Source organism: Populus nigra, chromosome 2, assembly GCF_951802175.1.
Source record: "Populus nigra chromosome 2, ddPopNigr1.1, whole genome shotgun sequence".
Lineage (NCBI taxonomy): Eukaryota > Viridiplantae > Streptophyta > Magnoliopsida > Malpighiales > Salicaceae > Populus > Populus nigra.
Genome location: NC_084853.1, coordinates 40,407,737 through 40,425,572, shown reverse-complemented (window position 1 = coordinate 40,425,572; position 17,836 = coordinate 40,407,737). Strand labels below are relative to the sequence as shown.

The window sequence follows — 17,836 nt, the reverse complement described above, 5'->3', positions numbered from 1 at the left end:
GATGTTAGATCTGGGCAAAGAAAGTTTTTTAGTTTTGATTTGATTTAGAATTTTTGGATTGATTTTTGAGTTATATGCGTATTTGTTAAGGTCTACATAGTAATTAAGTAAATTTTTAGGTAAAGAAATGGGTTGAAATGAGTGTTTAGGTAAAAAAATTATTGCCTTTGATTTTCTATTCACCGGAGTGTCGAACTCTGGGAATGGGCAAGCAACTTGTCGTTTGATAACAAGCAACACATCTTCTGCTTATTTTGTTTTCAAAAAATTCTTAACTTTAAGAAAAAAATAAACAGCCCAAGCAAACAGGCTTAAGCTGAAAAACATGCTTCCTTGGGCTTCTTAAAGTCCATGCACGTACTCCAGGTCTTTTTTTTTTTCATTGATTTTGTTTTTCCTTCTATTTTTTCTATTAATTTCATTATTCAATATTAAAATTTTATTTTTTTTTATTTTTTTAACATATTTTTAATAATTTTTTATGATATTTTTTAGTGTAATATAATTGATTTTTTACTTAGTTTACAAACAAGATTTCAATGTTTTTTTTATGATATCAAGAAGTATTCTTTTTGTGTGGCTCTACTTAAATTATTGTTTTTTTAATTTTATTTAATCACTTTCTTAAATATGTCTTATTTTATTAAATAAAATATTAGTTCCAGTGAAAAAGGTTATTAAACACTGTCACATATTTGGTTAATCAATATATATTATAGTTTGTTTCATCATTCATGGTGCAGTTTATCTCATGCACTACCTACATTTTGAAAATTATTTGGTTAATTAATATATATTATAGTTTTACATGAATTTTACTAAAACAAATTTCTTGAAATATTGATTAAGATAAAATTATAATTTGTAGTTTTTTTAAAACATAATTTTTTAAAATCATAATTATAAAAGCTACTACAATACTAGTACATATTAATTATACTAATAAGCATGAATTGTTTAGTTTATTATTACAAACATACAAAATAAAAAGTTGTCAAAGAAAATATTAGAGTTTAAATATGTTTAAAATTATAAACATATAATTTATATATTATAACAAAATTATAATGATCAGAGGGACATTTGAGCAATCTTATTAGGTGAAAGAGGTAAAAAAAAGTTGGTAATTTGGAGGGAAAATATTACCTCAAGCAATTTTTAGTTTTTTCTTTTTCTTTTTTTATCCCTTGAGCTCTTCATTGTTGTGGCCTGCAAGTCTGGATTTTGTTTTTTAGGTGAAAAATACAAAGGTGGATTAAAAAAAATAGTTAATCTGAAGATAAAAAAGGTTGGTTATTTAATATTTTTTTAGGTTTGATATAAATTTAAGGGGAAAGATTTATTGAACCCAATTAAATTTATGATCCGGGTTATAGATTTAAATAGTTAAATCACAATATCTAAGCTATTATTTTTTTCTGATATTATTTTTTTAAGTGATATTTTTTTAACATGTTTTTTAAATTAAATTTAAATTTATGATTCAATTAAAATCTTTCATCTATGACTGTTTTTGCTTATTTAATTTTTCTGGATAGTGATTATTTTTTTATGGTGTTGTGCATATTTAATATTTAAAAATATTATTCTGATTTATTTATATTTATTTATATTTTACATACAAGAACTTTATATTTCAAAATAAAAAATATTTATTTTTAAATAATATTTTTAATATTTTCAGTTTAGCACAATATTTTTTTTACTTGTATTTTAATTAATTTATTTTTTTAATATCATTTGATTGAATAAAAAAATAATTTTAATAAATAAATTTAGTAAATACAACTAGTTAATTATCTTGCAGGATTAAATATCTTAATCTATATATATTTTTTAATTTTTATAGTTTTATATTTGGTTATTCTAAATAATTTTATTTATTTATTAATGTACATAATTTTCTATTTATTTTATTACATAAACATATAATTTTTTTAATTTACATTTAAAACTTGAATATATAATTTTTTTTTATATAAGAAAAAAATATTTAACCCGTTACAGGGCGCGTTCAAATAGCTAGTTCACCTCTGTTTTTTTAAACTCGTACCAAACACCACTTTAATTATTATTATTATTTTCTTAAATATAGCATCGTTTTGTCCTCTCTCTCCCCCGCTGTCTACATTTCCAAAAAAAGCCGGCTTCCAAACGAAAGCTAAAACCAGCACCATCCATCACTGGTTATCACCGTCACCAACACAGCACAAACCCAAAAAGAAAAAAGAGAGAGAGAGATGGAGAAGATAGAGCACACAACTGTAGCCACAAATGGCATAAACATGCACATAGCATCAATTGGTACAGGCCCAGAGATCCTATTCCTCCATGGCTTCCCTGACCTCTGGTACTCATGGAGACACCAGCTACTCTCTCTCTCCTCCCTGGGCTACCGCTGTATAGCCCCTGACCTTCGTGGCTACGGTGACACTGACGCGCCAAAGAATTATAGAGAGTACACAGTATTCCACATCCTGGGCGACCTTGTGGGGTTGATTGACTCGCTGGGAATCGATAAGGTGTTTTTGGTGGGTCATGATTGGGGAGCAATGGTGGCTTGGTACTTTTGCTTGTTGAGGCCTGACAGGATTAAGGCCTTGGTTAACATGAGTGTTGCGTTCCAACCCAGGAATCCACACAAGAGTTTCGTCCAGATTAGTAGAGATTTATTCGGTGATGATTATTATATCTGCAGGTTTCAGGTTTGTCAAAAATACTTCCGAATTTATCAGCATATTTGTTTCCAGTTTCAGAGCTTGTTCTCTACCTCAGTTATTTTGTATATTATACGCTACTAATTGGGTTTTATTTTTTTAATTTCGTATTGTGGGTGGTGTTCATTTTTGTTGTTTTAGTAGTGGTTTTAGTGCTGAAAGGCAAATCTGGTTTGAATGTTTGCTCCTGTTTGGTGGTTCGTTAGCAGTAAATGTTGCAAATTCTTTCATTTGATTTCCAGTTGGGGTAGAATAGAATCGCTTTATTGATTTGATACTTTTCGCATGTTCCTAAAGCTGGAGTTATTGTTAGATTAGATGTTTGGGTTCAGATTTGGAATATTAACTTTAACAATTATTAGATTCTTTATCATGTCCTTAGTGTTATTGTTTTCCTTGGATTGTGCTCTTTAACATTTAGCTTTAACTAGTGGAGCAACTCAGTGACCCAACACAGAGTGAAAAGGAATTGCAAAGCTAAGCCCTATTTCAAAATAAAGTAAAACCTTTTCTATCCAGAAAATTAGAGGTTTTTAGTTTTTCAAATTTTTCTCGAGTTTAGAAAACACATTTTAGAGGTTTTTCACGGTTTTCATTCACAAGTTTTCCACTGTTTTTCAAATAAAGAAAAGACATGAACTGTACAATTTTTTTTTCTTTTATACGCAAACATTTTTAAGCAATATAAAAGATTAAAATTATTTATTTTTTAGATTTTCATATTTAGTTAGTGTCATGAATTTAATTTTTATTATAAGTCTAATATAAGTATTTTCTCTTTGTTTTTTAAATTAACAACATAGCTTTTTCATGAAATAAAATTAATTTTCTACCATTAGATTATTATCACGAATGCAAAATATTAAGATGGCTATTATAAATTATAGTTTTGATTTTTTTTTTTATAAAAAATAGTTGTAATCTTGGTATATTTCTTATATTTTTGGATGAAAAAATTAGTCCTCATTCTCTACAAATGAACACATTTTCTAATTTTTCATTGAAAGACAAAAACCAGAAAAGAAAAAGGAAACTGAAAATAGAAAAGAAAAATAATTTTCTGTTAGTAAACAAACCCTTAATGCTATTAATGTCTATGTGAAAACTTTGCTGGAATTGCATTAACAGCTTGAAAGGCGTTGCACATTTACTTCCGAGTTGTCTAGAATAAGGATTTCTCTTACCCGATATCTTACTCTTTGAAGTGCCATGGATTTTATATAGAATTTATTGGGAATTATCTTGGATATATAGCCTTCTGGAATTGTACTCTTCTAATCATGCAGAACCTGGTATTCAGTCGTCCTTTTCTAGTTGCTGTAAATGCTGTTCAGGGTTGATTTAACCATCATAAAAAGTTTCAAAACTTGTGAGGCAGGAACCTGGAGAGGTTGAAGAAGACTTTGCTCAAATGGATACTGCAAGAATAATCAGAAAGTTTCTGACCTCTCGTAATCCAAAGCCACCTTGTATACCGAAAGAGGTAGGGTTCAGAGGTTTACCTAACAATCCAAATTTACCTTCTTGGTTGTCAGAAAAAGACATAAACTATTATGCTGGCAAATTCAACAAGACAGGCTTCACTGGAGGATTGAACTACTATCGATGCTTGGACCTGTATGTGTACTCAATCTCTTCTTATTCACTTTAATACAAATATATGTCAAAATATGTTTAGGACATTAATCTTCTTGTTCATCATCATAGTAACTAGACACTTTGCTCGGTAGAGGATTCATTTTCCATGTCTTTATTTGGTGCACAAGTCCATTTCACCTCCAATTCTCATACAATATTAGTTTCAGCAGAGCAATGGATCTCTTCCATTGTTTTTTCGTAACATTTATTGGGCAGATATTTGTCAAGGCATAAACTTTTGCATTCTCGATTAGCAGATGCGGATTAGATTGCTGAAGGCATTGAAAGTTGCCGCTTCATTTCTGAAAGGAATTGATTTTCTCAACTCAATTTTGTTCCTTGTTGCAGAAACTGGGAGCTGATGGCAGCATGGACTGGGTTACAAATTAAGGTACCAGTGAAGTTTATTGTGGGTGACCTGGACATTACCTATAATATGCCTGGAGCTCAAGATTATATCAGCAAAGGTGGGTTAAAAAAATATGTCCCCTTCTTGCAAGAAGTAGCTATAATGGAAGGTGTAGCTCACTTTCTCAACCAAGAAAAGCCAGAGGAAGTTAGCTCACATATCTACGATTTCATCAAGAAGTTTAATTAGCATTAGACATCTCATACATGTTCCTTTCAAGGCTCTATATATATATATATATATATATATATATATATATATATATATATATATATATATAGAGCCTTGAAATATATATATATATATATATCTGCAGAACTCAATTGTCTGCTTTTCCTGTACGGCAATGCTCCATTCCACGGGATGGCCTTAAAAGTGTGTAAATAGGTTGCAACAAATAATAAATGCGGGTCTTTGAGCCCAAGGTTGGAGTTGGGCGTTGTCTGCTCCTGAGTGCTGACGCTACTGTGTCTTATAAAAGGATTTATCGTACCCTAGACTGTTCATATTCGGGACCCAAAATCTTCAAAATTAGAACCAGTCAACTACAGTTTTATTACCCAAAGGTAAGATCCCCAACAGGTACTAGGTCATCTGGTAACTGTGGTACGTCATAACCTGAACAAGGATTTCTATGAACAGAAGTATTGTGCTGGAGAGAGATTTTCTCCATGTTGGGTGTCTCCCAGTTTTCGCCCTTCATGTCAAAAGATACAGAATCTCTCTGTTATTGTTTTGTTCTTTTCTTCTTCCTTTTTTTTATTTTATTTTCTTGATAGAGTAAGTCTTCAATTCACGCTGATCACTTTACAAATCCCGACCAGCAAACCCAAATTGTTAACACAAGATTTGTTTTCTGTGACTGTCAATTGATATGCATGAAGGGAAATCTGATTATCCGAGCGACATGATAATCGGAGCTTGATAGGATGCATGCTTTCTTCTTGGTTTTTTGATGATGTGCATGGAAGAATACCTTCAAATTAAATGTCCATCCAGTTTTAGCTTTCTCTAATCGTTGACATCAGCTCAACCATCTCCAGGAGCCCTATAGCCAATGGAAAACAATTTTGTGACAAAAGAGGAAGGGATCAGATGCACAAAGCATGTGAGATTGGCCGTGACGAACCAATGGAATATCAATCATGCGAAGTCAGTTGCTGCTGCTAAGAGGATGTAATCCAGATGAAAAGCATGCACACGATCATGGAGTCCCTGCCCAGGCTCAGCGGGCCCAACTACTAAGCACCAGCCAATCTCAACTAAATTTTGCATTTTCACGTGGGTGGATCGATGACTTCATTTTTGTGTCGATAAACAGATCCGACATTAAACCTAACTTTTGATAAAAACATTAAAATCACTATACCCTGTAAGCATGGTTGTCAAACTCGCGAGTTGACTCGTAAAATCGTACGATTTTACGAGTCAACTCAGGTATATCGTGTCAAATCGGGTAGAAAACTCGAAAATTAGTAAACTCGATCAAACTCAGTCAAACTCGGTTAAAATCGGTCAAACTCGGTAAACTCGGTCCGAGTTTACCGAGTTTAACAAAATTATCAAAAACTATGGAATCTTCTCACTGTTCTCAGTCCTCTCCTCTCCATCCCGTTAGTCTCACAAAAATCCCCCCTTTTCCTTTTCCCTTTCCCCAAATCAACCCTAGCAGAAGCAGATCTCACATTCTTTTATTCTCAAATCTTAAACCCAGCAGAAGCCAACACCTTCCACTCTCTTTCTCTCAAAACCCCCATTTTTTTTCTTTATTTCGTTTGCCTTTGATCTGATTGTCTCCGCCTCTCCGGTCTCCAGTTTCCAGTCTCCACTCCTCTGCTTTGTTTGCTGGATTCTTTCATTAGTGGTCAGGTTTGCTTGTTGGATTCTCTCCTTCTCTATCATGTTTTATTATACAAAAGAGGGCCATCAATCTTATCTCATTTTTTGGTGATTTGGCAGTTAAATAATATTGAACTTGCTGTTAATCTTGCAACTGGTGCTGAAAATCTTCCAGGTAAACACATTATTTTTTGTTAATCTTTTCTTCTTCCTCCTCATCCATGGCGATGAAGTGTCTGATATAGAAAAAGACTTGAGTGCCTGTCATATTAACATTTGCTCATTTGCTGAATCATAAGATCTTTTCTCTTTTGTAATTTCGCATGCCTTATTAACTGTGCTGACAAGTCTTGTATGTGTGTATATATATATATTGCCATATTGGGTTTTTGCAATCTTTGAATGTTTGTGTCCTAATCTGATAGACGGTACCAAAGATGTTGCTTTCAAATGGTTGCTTTCAGTTTCTGGTTTTCATAATTTTAATTGTCCAAGATCCTTTGTAAATATCTAATGGTTTCGGCAAATAATTAAAATGTATAAATGAATCCTCTAAGCTCTAACAGGAGTGATCCCGTGATAGAATTTGAATGAATCCTGAAGCCAACCACTTTGGACAGCTAGGAATTTTAGAGTATCTTGTTAACTATTGGCGAAAACAATGTGGAGATTGCTACAATGCTGCTACATCATATATAGCTCCAAAACCCATCTTTCTTTTTATTGCAATTCCCACCAGAATGAGCAGAGCATGAAATGAATGCTTAATACTGTCCTGAATTTTGGTTGCTTTCTACTGTATTTTTCGAACCCATGCTTCCTATATTAGCATATCTAAGATGAAGAAACATACTCCACAACTTGTGATTATTGGAATTCATATTATCTTAGTCAAACTGGAGTTTCACGTTGCAAGATCATTGCTTGTTTTGTCAGTGAAGCAAGCTCTACCATTCTCTTTAAAAGCTCTTTTTATTTCTCTAATATTTGCAAAAGGGCAGAGCATGATCTAATGGTCTCTGTATGTGTTGCTTTAGCTTTCGGTATTCCCTGGAAAGTCTGATAAATAATGAGATAAAAGAACAACTTATGACGGTATTGTTGTTTAAAAAATCTAATGAACAAAATTCATATTTATCTCCTGGTAGACTACATTTTGCTTATAATTTTAAAATAGTTTCATTTTAGTTCATTTAAAAAATCTATTTGTTGCCATGTTGGTTTTTATGTTATATTTTATTCAATTTTCAGCATTATACATCCGAATTGGTGTGAATTGGTGTATATATTGATTCTTGAACTGCTGGATACATGTCGAGAAAGATCAAAGCAATGAGGTCATGTTTAGTTTATATAACACACCAACAAATTATTTGTTTTAAGTTTGTTAATTTTTAGTTAATGAAATTCTATGGACATAATTGTATTGTATTTTTAAGTTATTTAAATCATGTATGAATTTTTATTTGAATCATGTATTTTAAGTGTTTGGATATTTGTATTGTTTATTAGTTTATTTCACTTTTACTTATGATTTTACGATTTGTTTTTACGATCCGAGTTTGGTTTACATGTTCCGTGCCGTGTTAAAATCACGATTTTAACAACCTTGCCTGTAAGGCCTTATTTCTTAAGAAGAACAAACTGTATTTCTGTGTACGAATAAGCCATCTCAAATGAAAACGAATCATCTCAATGACACGAACCACCTCAGATATCAGTAACGGTAACATTGCTGAAATTCAGAAGTAAACCATTAATCACCCAGTTGACAAACAAATCGTTGCTCGGATCAAAATATTGAAAAAACGAAACTTTTAACTTCTAAGACAAAATAATTGTTCAAGACGTGAGGATAAGAAAAGAAAAGATAAAACAAACAAATTGCATATTGGATTATAGATGATGCATCTGCTTGGATTTGGCTGTATTTTCTGCGTGAGATACCACACTCAAACCCTAAATCCCTTGCTGTTCCTTTTACCTCTAGCCTTCTCAAATTTCCTTCCTTTTGATCGTATATAGGGTTTGGTGTGGCTGTGTGGCACACCAGGAGCTGGTCCAAAGTGCTTCACAGCCTCACGAGCATTCTTGGGACCTCTGAGAAGAACCTGTAACATTGGCCCATGATTCCTTAATATCCTCAATGTGAAAAGGCTCCAAGCAAAACAAATTCTTTAATCACACCAAAAAGGAGCAGAAGAAACCATTTGCACATGTGAATAGAACCATCAAGTATAAGTTGATCACTGTAATTTTACTTGCATGATGCATACCATAAAGGACATGGAAAACTAGGAAACTGGTAATAGAATAATGGTTACAAAGAAAGCTCGGGATTAATGAGCATATCCTCATGTGTTCCTTCCACTGTTCTTGCTTCATCTTATATCATTATAAGGAAACATAGAGGCACGAGGAACAGAAGTGCAACCAGAGCTTTATACATTAATAATGAGAACAATCTAGCACTGTGAACACAGTGAAATGATGTGTCTGACTCTAGGAATTTAACTTTTGAATGTTCCAAGATTGGTCCACAATCATATGCCTGGTAAATGAGATGGAAGGCAAACTTGCTAACAAACTACAGTACTCACAACCTGCTGACAACCTTTGAATCTACTTGAAAGCACTTTTAAAGTACTCACACAACCTGCTAACAAACTAGTTCAAAACACGCCACCAATGGCAGGCTCATAATCCCTTCACTTGAGAATCCAAGTACATCCCAAAATTTAAAAGGATTGATATGGTGCTTAGCTTTATAGGGAATTGAAGTCATTTACTTCTATAAAGGTAATACACTGCAAGAGAGCCATATTTCAAACTTAAAAGAATATTGAATACTCCAAATGCTTCTTTGCAAGTACAACCATCATGCTAATATGTAATTTATCAAGTAAATCACAGTTCATGCTCAGGGAAAGTAAATTATATGAACCTCCCACACATCCCATTCCCTGGCTTTACATCTAACACTATTAGGCTACTTTATCACCCCTTGCCAAAATACAATAACCAGTATAAGAAGCATCTTAGATCAGCCTGTTATCTTCAACCACAAAACAAGTTTCAACTAGAATCACAATCATAATTAGGTCAATGAAGACAGTTAATAAAATAACATTAGAGTCCCTCAAGCTTAATTATTAAACATCAGAGTTCCAAGTTTAGACAATTCCAATTTTGAATGCGCCACATTATTTAATTAAGGCGCAATAATCAACAGTTGACAAAAATATCATCCAAGAGGTTGGTTAGATTTGGCATACCGTGTTCTGACCAAGAGGAGCACGAAGAGCAAGCTGGTCAAAAGTCAAGCATTCACCACCTGCCTTCTCAATTCTAGCCCTGGCAGTTTCGGTGAACCTCAAGGCAGTAACCTTGAGTGCAGGAACCTCATAAACCCTAATATCATCAGTTATTGTCCCAACAACCACTGCAATCTTACCCTCCTGATTAACAAACACAGATAATATCACTAATCAAAACAAAAGTAATATAAATGAAAAAAACAGAGTGATATAAGGAGGGAGAGAGAGAGAGAGAGAGAGATGAACCTTGCCCTTCATGTAAGTGATCAAACGAGAGAGAGCAAGAGGAGGCTTATTGGTCTTGCTCATGAAGAGTCTCTTCAGTATCACCGCATTGAACTTGCTGCCTGTCCTCCTCACCAAAAACCGGTACAGCTGTTGACAGATCCACCCATTAATTTAACAATATATATATATATAACAGAAAGATAGAGATAGATAGGGAAAAAAGAAAAAAAGTGAGAGACATGTATTAGCAGCCTACCTTGACGAGGAGCTTGAGGTAGATATCATCAGACTTTGGAGCTGTCCTCTTGGTCTTCTTACTCTTGCCGCCGGCCTTCAAATCGATACCCTGCAATTTTCACATACATACAACAGTGCGTAAGAGATAATTACAGTGTTACGGCTTCTATTTTCTTTTATTATTATTTTTTGTAGATGGTGGCGAAGAAAGATGGATACCATTGTTGTTGTGGGGTGCCTCGCTGCTGCTGCTGCTGAGAGAGAAGCAAATCAAATGTCCTTAAACAGAAGCAACGAGACGGAGGCTAGGGTTTTAGGACCCCTCAGTACGTACTGTAAGAACAGACAAGTTCGGACTGGGCCTGTTTTAGGCCGGGCTGGTTTGTTTATGAAGTCCATTACACTTGGCTCAACGACGTCGTTTCCAGAAGACTTTCGTTTGACAAACACATGACAAAAATGTCGCTTAACGTGTGGCAAATTAAACGACAAAAAATCTTCTGAATTTAGGTGCATCTCCATCCACTCCTCACGGCCTGTCTGTCAATGCATTTCTCTCTGCTGCTGGCGCACTTACTCAACAACTTGCCCTCGTCTCATCTCAGCTAGCTGATTTATATATATATAAATCATGCTAAAGTTTTTTATGCAGGTCAAAGGGCAAGAAGGACAACAATAATAATAGAAAGAGGGAAGATATGCTGAAATAAGGTCAAGCCATAAAATCTTATTTTTATTTCTAAAATATTAATTCGATTAAGTCTATCTTTTTTAAAAAATTACAAGAACAATCTTTTATGAAAAATCATAATCCAAGAAAAAAAAAAGTAAAAAATCATAAAATCTAGAATAACCAATGAAAAACAACAAAACAAAATATTCATAGCCTAATTCAAGAAATTCCACGTGATGGATGGATTGGTGAAGTAGATCCTCTTTAAAAATGGGTCTTAGGAATCTTTTATAAAAATTTAAATTTAATTTAACAATTGAATTTAAAGTTTTGGATTTTTTACCTGCTATGCTAGCTTGGTATGATCATACTTCCTCTTAAACTTGGTTCTATCTCATTAGTTTTTCTAATGATTCATTAATTATTAAAAAATTATTCGAGGATATCCGAGTGATTTTTCAAATGTTTTGCAGTGAAAAATTATGTTTTTATCCCTAAAATTAATAAAATTTAGAGTTGTTGACCGATGTTATTTTTGTTTTTTCACAAACTTTTAAATACTAAAAATACTTTTTTGCCCTCAATGTCAAAAAAAAAAACTAGAGTCATTGATTAAGGATTTTTTTGTTTTTTCTCTTTCTAGGCTACAATTTAAATAAGACATGTATTTAAATGTATTTTTATCCTTTAACATGAGTTTATTTATAAATTCTAATGTCATGAGGAGGGTATTTTGATATTTAATTTTTAATTATTTATTTTAAGAAGTTGCTAGTGCAAGCTTGATACGTAAATATATAATATAAATGATAGTATATTTGTATATTCAATTTTTGTTTTTTTTTTTAAATTACTATCCCGGCTAAACGAAAATAGCTAGCAATAATATAAGCACGGGACATAATTTTAAAAAACAAAAGGCAGTGTTCCATTGATCCGCATTCCCATCATGCTTCAATTCGGAAAATAAGACAAGACTTGATCATAAGACGATTTGAGGGGAACTTTTACATGTGACACAGTGCTATAAATACAAATAAATCATATTATAATTTTATTTTCTTACAAATTAACGTGGCAATTGTTAATGTTATCCTCGATCGATCATTTAATTAGATCGGGAGATCCATATTTCATTACTTATGGACCGTGGCATCCTTTGGAATATAGTTTTATGGTGATTTATTTGTATGAAGAACAATTTTTATTTTATTTTTGGATTTCAGGCAAAGTTGGGTGCTGCTAGCAGGAAATTGTACATGGCATGGGAGAATCATCTCAATGCTGATTGTCTCTTGCCGGGGTTCGTCTTTCTCTTTGTCCATCCCTCGCACCGAAGGGAGAAAGAAAGAGACAGCTTCGGGCATGTGTAAATGCCTATTATGCTATTGGATTTAAATTTGATAATTTTTTTTTATTTAAATCCAGTTGGTTAACAAACATCGAACAATTTGTTAGCGCCGGCATTTTCCGGTTAAGGAGATTTTACAAGGAAAGATAGTGCTCGTATTTCAGACACCGCCTTAACCGGACCGCCGCTATCGAATTTCCAAAATCAGAATCACGAAAAAAGTCATACAAAAAACGTGTCTTCCAGTCCTTGAAACAACCAGATTACCCCCACCGTCCAAATAACCGTTTCTAAACTCAAATCAAACCCCCTCTCTTCCCCGATTATCAGTTACTATGCTCCCCTCAAAGGCTCGCCGTAAAGTAGCTCCGGCGAACGGAGACGCTGACAACTCCGCCGACAAACAAGACCAGCTCCTCCTATCCTCCGCCGTATGCAATGGCGAGGACCTCGGACCTTTCGTCCGCAAAGCCTTCGCATCTGGCAAGCCGGAGACACTCCTTCACAATCTCCGCCACTTCGCTCGCTCCAAAGAATCTGAAATCGAAGAAGTCTGCAAAGCTCACTATCAAGACTTCATCTTAGCCGTTGATGACCTCCGATCTCTCCTCTCCGACGTCGATTCACTCAAATCTGCACTCTCCGATTCCAACTCCAAGCTCCAGTCCGTCGCTAGGCCCCTCTTAACCTCCCTCGATTCCTACCTCGAAGCACAAACTGGATCGAATAATGTGAACTTAGCTCTCAGTATGATTTTCTCTTGTATCAAGCTACTAGAGCTTTGTTCTAGATGTAATTTCCATTTATCTGGCGGTAACTTTTACATGGCGTTGAAGTGTGTGGATTCGATTGAGACTGATTTCTTAGATAAAACGCCGTCGTCTACTTTGAAGAGAATGCTAGAGAAGAAGATCCCGGAGATTAGATCGCATATAGAGAGGAAGGTTAGTAAAGAGTTTGGTGATTGGTTAGTGGAGATTCGTGTCGCCTGTCGGAATTTGGGGCAATTGGCTATTGGTCAAGCCTCGGCGGCGAGGCAGAGAGAGGAGGATTTGAGGATTAAGCAGAGGCAAGCTGAAGAACAGAGTAGACTTAGTTTGAGAGATTGTGTTTATGCTTTGCAAGAGGAGGAGGAGGACGATGGGCTTAGTGGTGTGATCGGTGATGATGGTAATAGTAATGGTGGCGGTAGTGGGTTGTTGGGGTTTGATTTGACTCCGCTTTATAGGGCTTATCATATAAATCAGACGTTAGGACTTGAAGATCGGTTTAAGCAGTATTATTTTGAGAATAGGAAGCTTCAATTGACTTCGGATTTTCAGGTATCTTCGATGACTCCATTTCTTGAATCACATCAGACTTTTTTCGCACAAATTGCCGGGTTTTTTATTGTGGAAGATCAGATTTTGAGGACTGGAGGGCGTTTGATTTCGAGAATGGAAGTTGAGAATTTGTGGGAAACCGCTGTTAGTAAGATGTGTTCAGTATTAGAGGATCAGTTTTCTAGAATGCAAACTGCGAATCATCTTTTATTGATTAAGGATTATGTGAGTTTGCTTGGAGTAACTTTGCGTAGATATGGGTACCCTGTTGATTCTTTGTTAGATGTTTTGAGCAAGCACAGGGATAAATACCATGAGCTATTGTTGTCTGATTGTCGTAGGCAGATTGCTGAAGCGCTTTCTGCAGATAAGTTTGAGCAGATGTTGATGAAGAAAGAGTATGAATATTCTATGAATGTGCTTTCATTTCAATTACAGACATCAGACATTGTACCGGCGTTTCCTTACGTTGCACCCTTTTCATCCACCGTGCCTGATTGTTGCCGAATTGTGCGGTCCTTTATTGAAGATTCTGTGAGTTTTATGTCGTATGGTGGGCAGCTTGAATTCTTTGATGTTATAAAGAAATATTTGGACCGGCTTTTGAGCGAGGTTTTGGATGAAGCTTTATTGAAGCTTATTAACACATCAGTTCACGGGGTATCCCAGGCTATGCAGGTTGCAGCAAACATGGCCGTGTTAGAACGTGCTTGTGATTTCTTCTTCCGTCATTCTGCGCAGCTTTCAGGCATTCCCTTGAGAATGGCAGAGAGGGGTAGGCGACGGTTTCCTCTCAACAATGCTCGTGATGCAGCTGAAGAGATGCTATCCGGGCTGCTGAAACAGAAGGTTGATGGTTTTATGATGTTGATAGAGAATGTGAACTGGATGGCTGATGAGCCCACGCAGGGCGGCAATGAATACGTGAATGAAGTCATGATATATTTGGAAACTTTGGTTTCTACTGCTCAACAGATATTGCCAACTCCTGTTCTGAAAAGGGTTTTGCAAGAGGTTCTTTCTCACATTTCAGAGATGGTTGTTGGGGCTTTACTTGGGGACTCAGTTAAGAGGTTTAATGTTAATGCTATCATGGGGATTGACGTGGACATTCGATTGTTGGAGTCTTTTGCTGATAACCAAGCTTCATTGTTCTCTGAAGGGGATGCAAATCAGTTGAAAACAGCACTTGCTGAGGCGAGGCAACTGGTTAATTTGCTTTTGAGCAATCATCCTGAGAATTTTCTGAATCCTGTGATCAGGGAGAGGAGTTATAATATGTTGGACCATAGGAAAGTAATGACAATATCAGAGAAGTTGAGGGATCCTTCAGATCGGCTATTTGGAACATTTGGGAGCAGGGGAGCCAGGCAGAATCCAAAAAAGAAGTCTCTGGATGCTTTGATAAAAAAACTCAGGGACGTTAGCTGATTTCATACGTTGTTGTATGTATGGTCCTTCTTTCTTTTTACTGTCTTTTGATCATTGCTACATTTATTTGCTTCCAATGTTTTTCTTCTCATTGTATTAATAGTTGTGAAAATTATATTATGTGCTTATAGTTCTCTTAGATATGCATCAGATTGTTTGATTGAATTCTTTTGAGTTGAGTTGTGTAAATGAGGGCTGTTGCTCATTGTGATAGATCTAAGGTGAGACCTGTACCCGTAGCCCTTTCCCCCTGACGTCCTTGCTGTGGACGAGGTGGGGATAAAATCCATCCACCTCCTGCCCCACTAGTAGCAGGGAAAGAAAGGGGGAACAAACAAAAACAAAAAAATAAGTAAAGGCGAAGAAATCAATCTTCCATCAATATGGCATCTTACAGGAGCTCGAGCCACTGCTTACAGTGCTGATGCCTCTTAACAGTAACTTTACGTTGGCCAGGAAGACTGTTCTAGATAACCATGATTTTGGCTGGCTTAATATATACCATTCATAATCTAATCTAGCTCGCGAGTTTCTGCATTATCTAGCTGACCCTTCTCCACTAGACTTTAAATTATATCTGCTCTCAGACTGAGCCAGGATTGGACTAGATTCATGGTGAGCTGACTGTAGCTGTCTATAGCCACTACTATCTTGAAGCTTAGCTATTGAAATGAACTTTTCAGACTCCAACGCTGGGTGGTTTAATAAATGACAATAGATCTTCTCTAGGGCAAAGGTGTTCTTTATTGGAACCCGAAGCACTACCTCTAGGGAGTATTTTTTGGGTAGTGTCATATGAGATGGGGAGGCTCGATTGCCCATCTCCTGTCAGGACAACCTTACGGGTTGTAACATAAGAGAATTGGAGAGAATGTGGAAGGCAATGATAGAGTTCATCACATTTTAGAATAGCCGAAAGCTATCCATCTTACAATTGGAAGAGGGGAAAGGGCCGCTAAAATGGCGTCTATGCTTTACAGTGGAGTTTTGTCCGGGCGACCTCTTGGGTGGTGGTAAAAGAAGGATTGGAGGACCCCATGTTGATGAAAATAAGATTTTCACATGGCATATGCTTTGGTCCAAGACATTGTCTTCTTTTAGCGGACTGCGTTGATGAAAATAGTGTGGATCAACAAACTAGTACAAGCCTAAAATACATATACAAGAAGAGGAGCCCGTCTTTACTGCCATCAAGAGCGAGTGGAGGTGACCCTACCCTTTCCATTTCTCTCACAACTTCCAATTCCACTACCCAGGGTAAGCATTATGATATCAAATTTAGATAAATTAATATTTCTTTTTTTTTTATATTAAAAATTAAATTAATTAATTAAAATGTTTTTTTGTTTGAAATGATATTAAATTAGTATTCTTTAGTTGTTGTTTTTATTTTTTAAGTATTGATGTCAAAAATACAAAAAGTTTATTTTAATATATTTTTAATTAAAAATATTTTTATAAAAACTTTTTTTAAAAATAAGTTAGACGACGCGTCGTTTGTTAAGACAAATGATTCATCGTGTGATTTTTACCCAGATTCCGAGTTTAGATATGTTTTTATAAGCACTTTTAAGGTAAAAAAAAAACCTTAAATTGAACTCTCCTCGTCAAATGAAATAACTTGACGCAAAGGTTGATTATTTTTTGTAGTCAGTATCGGTGTTAGTACTATTTTTCTTTCTCTACCATCAGAATCCACAGATTTGTCTTTGTCCTTTCTCAAATCAGATATGTTTTTATAAGCACTTTCAAGGTAAAAAAAAAAAAAACTTAAAATTAAACTCTCCTCATCATATGAAATAACTTGACACAAAAATTGATCATTTTTTTAGTTAAGATCGGTATCAATAATATTTTTCTTTCTTTACCATCAGAATCCACATATTTGTCTTTATTCTCTCTCAAATCAGACACTAAAAAATAACAAAAATAAAACTTTTATACCAAAATTGAGTTGAAAAAATATGTAAGGGTCAAATAGGTATATTATATGAAATTTAAGGACTAAATTGAACTTTTTATGAGAATCATGAAACCATTATCCATTTGTGATGCCTTTTACATCTTTGTCCACTATCTTTTAATTTTATCCTTATTTAACAACTCTAATTCAATTATTTTTTAATTTGGATAACAAATTATTCAATCATGTAAAACAAAAGGTCTGGGTATCAAAATAAAAAAAAAATAAAAACTTTAAACAATGAGTCCTCGGTAAAATATAAGATAGTACATAATGTTTGTGTGCATTAAAAAATATATATCTTTTAGTATTTTACTAGACCAGTAACCTGTATTGTAATGCAGGCCAATCAAAAAAATTCTTAGCACACAAAAAAATGCTTAGATGACAACAATATGTATAAAGAAGTAGTCTAATAATATAATTTAAACTACAAGCAACAATAATAGATGAATCATAAAAAAATTTATTTGACAATAATTAACAAAAGCAAATGTATCATTAATATCTAGAATAAAAAGAAAAAAAAAAGAATTGTTAGCAACGCATTATCACTTTATTATAAACATCACTCGTCACAAAAATAAAATAAAATTGTTAAGATAAATCAAAGAAAATAAATCATTAGAAAAAATAAAATGTGAACATAAGTATATATTCAATAAATTAATTTTTTTTAATTTAATAATAAAATTTATTTTAAAAATTAAA

The 17,836-nt window shown here is 34.3% G+C and overlaps 3 protein-coding genes and 1 long non-coding RNA gene across 4 annotated transcripts; 3 read left to right on the top strand and 1 right to left on the bottom strand.

Moving 5' to 3' along the window:
- The first annotated feature begins 2,066 nt into the window (after positions 1–2,066).
- LOC133682032 (uncharacterized) lies at positions 2,067–5,224 on the top strand. Its single transcript, XM_062105268.1, has 4 exons — positions 2,067–2,705; positions 4,096–4,334; positions 4,704–5,003; positions 5,075–5,224. The coding sequence occupies exons 1-3, from the start codon at positions 2,241–2,243 to the stop codon at positions 4,951–4,953; spliced, it is 954 nt and encodes a 317-aa protein (XP_061961252.1). The 5' UTR covers positions 2,067–2,240; the 3' UTR covers positions 4,954–5,003; positions 5,075–5,224.
- Positions 5,225–6,248: 1,024 nt separating this feature from the next.
- Positions 6,249–7,730, top strand: LOC133682034 (uncharacterized). The gene is made up of 2 exons (XR_009836599.1): positions 6,249–6,633; positions 6,724–7,730. It is a non-coding gene; the product is annotated as an uncharacterized LOC133682034 (long non-coding RNA).
- A 588-nt stretch (positions 7,731–8,318) lies between these two features.
- On the bottom strand, positions 8,319–10,757 carry LOC133682033 (large ribosomal subunit protein eL18y-like). Its single transcript, XM_062105270.1, has 5 exons — positions 10,605–10,757; positions 10,405–10,494; positions 10,167–10,295; positions 9,879–10,061; positions 8,319–8,714 (listed from the first exon to the last, which is right to left on the bottom strand). Exons 1-5 carry the CDS (start codon positions 10,605–10,607, stop codon positions 8,556–8,558), a joined length of 564 nt encoding a protein of 187 aa, XP_061961254.1. The 5' UTR covers positions 10,608–10,757; the 3' UTR covers positions 8,319–8,555.
- A 1,438-nt stretch (positions 10,758–12,195) lies between these two features.
- Positions 12,196–15,327, top strand: LOC133682474 (exocyst complex component SEC15B-like). Its single transcript, XM_062105819.1, has one exon. The coding sequence runs from the start codon at positions 12,745–12,747 to the stop codon at positions 15,160–15,162; it is 2,418 nt and encodes an 805-aa protein (XP_061961803.1). The 5' UTR covers positions 12,196–12,744; the 3' UTR covers positions 15,163–15,327.
- The last annotated feature ends 2,509 nt before the right edge of the window (positions 15,328–17,836 follow it).